Source organism: Garra rufa, chromosome 13 (genome assembly GCF_049309525.1).
Source record: "Garra rufa chromosome 13, GarRuf1.0, whole genome shotgun sequence".
Classification (NCBI taxonomy): Eukaryota; Metazoa; Chordata; class Actinopteri; order Cypriniformes; family Cyprinidae; genus Garra; species Garra rufa.
The window spans coordinates 24403200-24405553 of record NC_133373.1 but is presented as its reverse complement, the minus strand read 5'-3'; the positions used below and the strand labels follow the sequence as shown (position 1 = coordinate 24405553).

At 38.1% G+C, this 2354-nt stretch overlaps 1 protein-coding gene across 1 annotated transcript; it reads right to left on the bottom strand.

The window, feature by feature from the left end:
• Positions 1-775: 775 nt before the first annotated feature.
• LOC141283839 (cytochrome c oxidase subunit 8A, mitochondrial) lies at positions 776-2038 on the bottom strand. Its single transcript, XM_073817159.1, has 2 exons — positions 1779-2038; positions 776-1225 (listed from the first exon to the last, which is right to left on the bottom strand). The coding sequence occupies exons 1-2, from the start codon at positions 1896-1898 to the stop codon at positions 1115-1117; spliced, it is 231 nt and encodes a 76-aa protein (XP_073673260.1). The 5' UTR covers positions 1899-2038; the 3' UTR covers positions 776-1114.
• Positions 2039-2354: the final 316 nt, after the last annotated feature.

The following is a 2354-nucleotide window of genomic DNA, read 5'->3' as shown; positions in this document are numbered from 1 at the left end:
GGTTCTTTTATGGCATCACTGCCATAAAACCTTTAAAACCTTTTTTTTGGAACCTTTATTTTTAAGCGTGTATAGCAGCACTGTGTAGTACCTAAACCATCGCAAAGAACCGCTGAAGAACCACTAAACAACCATACCTTGCTTAACAGGTTCTTTATATGGAATAGCAGCACTGTATAGCATTGCAACCATCCCAAAGCTGTTAAAGAACCACTGAAGAAGCATACTAGGCTATATAGCATTTCAACCTCCCCAATGAACCACTGCAGAACCATATGTGGGTTTAACTGGTTCTTTATAAGGTGCTGTACAGCACCTCAACCACCCCAAAAAACTGCTGAACAACCACTGAAGAACCTTACGGGGCTTAACAGGTTCTTTATACAATATAGCGTTTCTGTATCAACCACCCCAAAAAACTGCTGAACAACCACTAAAGAACCATACTGGGCTTTAAAGCACTTCAACCACCCCAACAAACCGCTGCAGAACCATACTGGGTTTGAAGAACCATACTGAGCTTAACAGGTTCTTCATATGGCAGAAGTACTAGCACCTTAAAAAAAAAACAAGGACTACTAAAGAACCACATTTTTTTGTGTGTATGAATTGGCTGCATCAATCTGCTTCGTTATTCAGTCTCTGCTCCAATTTACGGGACATTATTGAAGTGATTTTTCTCAAGAAATCTCATTTCTATGTATACTTCTAAACAGTGCCCCCAAGGCAAGAACAATTAGCACAGTGAAAACATAAAGTTATCAACCAAAACAGATGGTATATAAAGAAACTTTATTACAGGAGAAAGCATACAGTCATTTTGCATGTAGTAAGGGCCACAGTCCTAAGGCATTAAACACCATGGAATTACATTTCTTATTAGATTCAAACGGGGCCAATTTGTCCCTTCTATAAACAACTGGACTTTTTTTATGATAATTGTTATTAATATTAATATTATTATCCATAAAAGGTATACTTGTGATGTGTCTCATGATGTTGTGTTTTAAGGATGTAAATGTTTCACTAGAGGTGAATAATGCTTTAGAGGCAGCCAGGTCTGTCAGTGGTACGTGACACCAGGTAAGTTGACCGTGATGGAGGTGTGCGTTCTTTAGGATGGTGGGGGTTTTTCTCTCTGACGATATTCTGGGATGTGGTGCAGAATCCAGCCGGCGGGGGCAAGGAGGGCGACAGCAAATACAGACATGATGAAGAAACTTTGCTGCAGAAACACATGAAATGCACACATGAATTCAAACAGCTTTAAATGATTATATTGCACTGCTATTTAATTTAAAAACAGTAATATGTGAAAAATTATCACATGTATATATTCTGTGATTTTTCAGCAGTCATTATTCAGTCTTAAGCGTCACATGATCCTTCAGAAATCATTCTAATATGGTAATATGCTTCCAAAACATTTCTCATTATGTTGAAAACCGTTGTGCTGCTTAATATTTTTGTGGAACCTTTGATAAATAGAAAGCTCAAAACAGCATCAATCTTTAAAAGATAATCTTTTCTAAAATTATAAGTGTAAATTTAATACATCCTTGCTAAATCAAACAATGAATTTCTTAAAAAAAACAAAATCATACTGACCCCCAAACTTTTGAACAGTTATTCATATAATATACTATGTGAACTAAATCTGAGGTTTACTCTTCAATATAAGGAGTCATCCAAGGTAATCCCATTATCTCATTGACCTAACGCTGGCTGATCCCATGAATCTGTGCAACCTTTTAGGATTTTGTAATCGTTTCACTCACCCCAGGTCCGATCTTGTTTTTGGGTGGTTTGCTGTAGATGCTGGAGTTGCGTTTCTGGACAATATCCCTCGCCCTGCTGACAGTCACCGGCTGCACCGCTCCCCTCAGAAAGGTCAGCATCCCACCAGCTGTATGGGTCAGCACCAGTAAGTCTGGATGTGTCTGAGAGAGAGAGAGCAAGGCTGAGGGAGAAGGAAAGAGGGGATGTTCACTGGGTGCAACCTCTGGGTTTCCTGCCTCAAGACTGCTGAAGAGAAAATAGATGTATCCTGTCATATTATAGACTTTATCTTCCAAAACCAGCCCACTCTTTGGGAGGGGCCTAGACGGTTTGACCACCCACCTTGTATATTAACTTTTTTCCAATGTCGCTTTTGACAGATGTAAATAAAACAGCGAAATATAACATCAATTCAACATAATTTAATGTAACGTAAGTTAAATCAACTGTTTGACTGCTAATAAAATTATTAAGACCTTAAACTTTTTTTTAACCTTACAGGTGATAGACAAGCCAATGCTAAGCTCTTTTTAGCTTATAATATAAAAGTCCCACAGACCATAACTGTTTTCTTT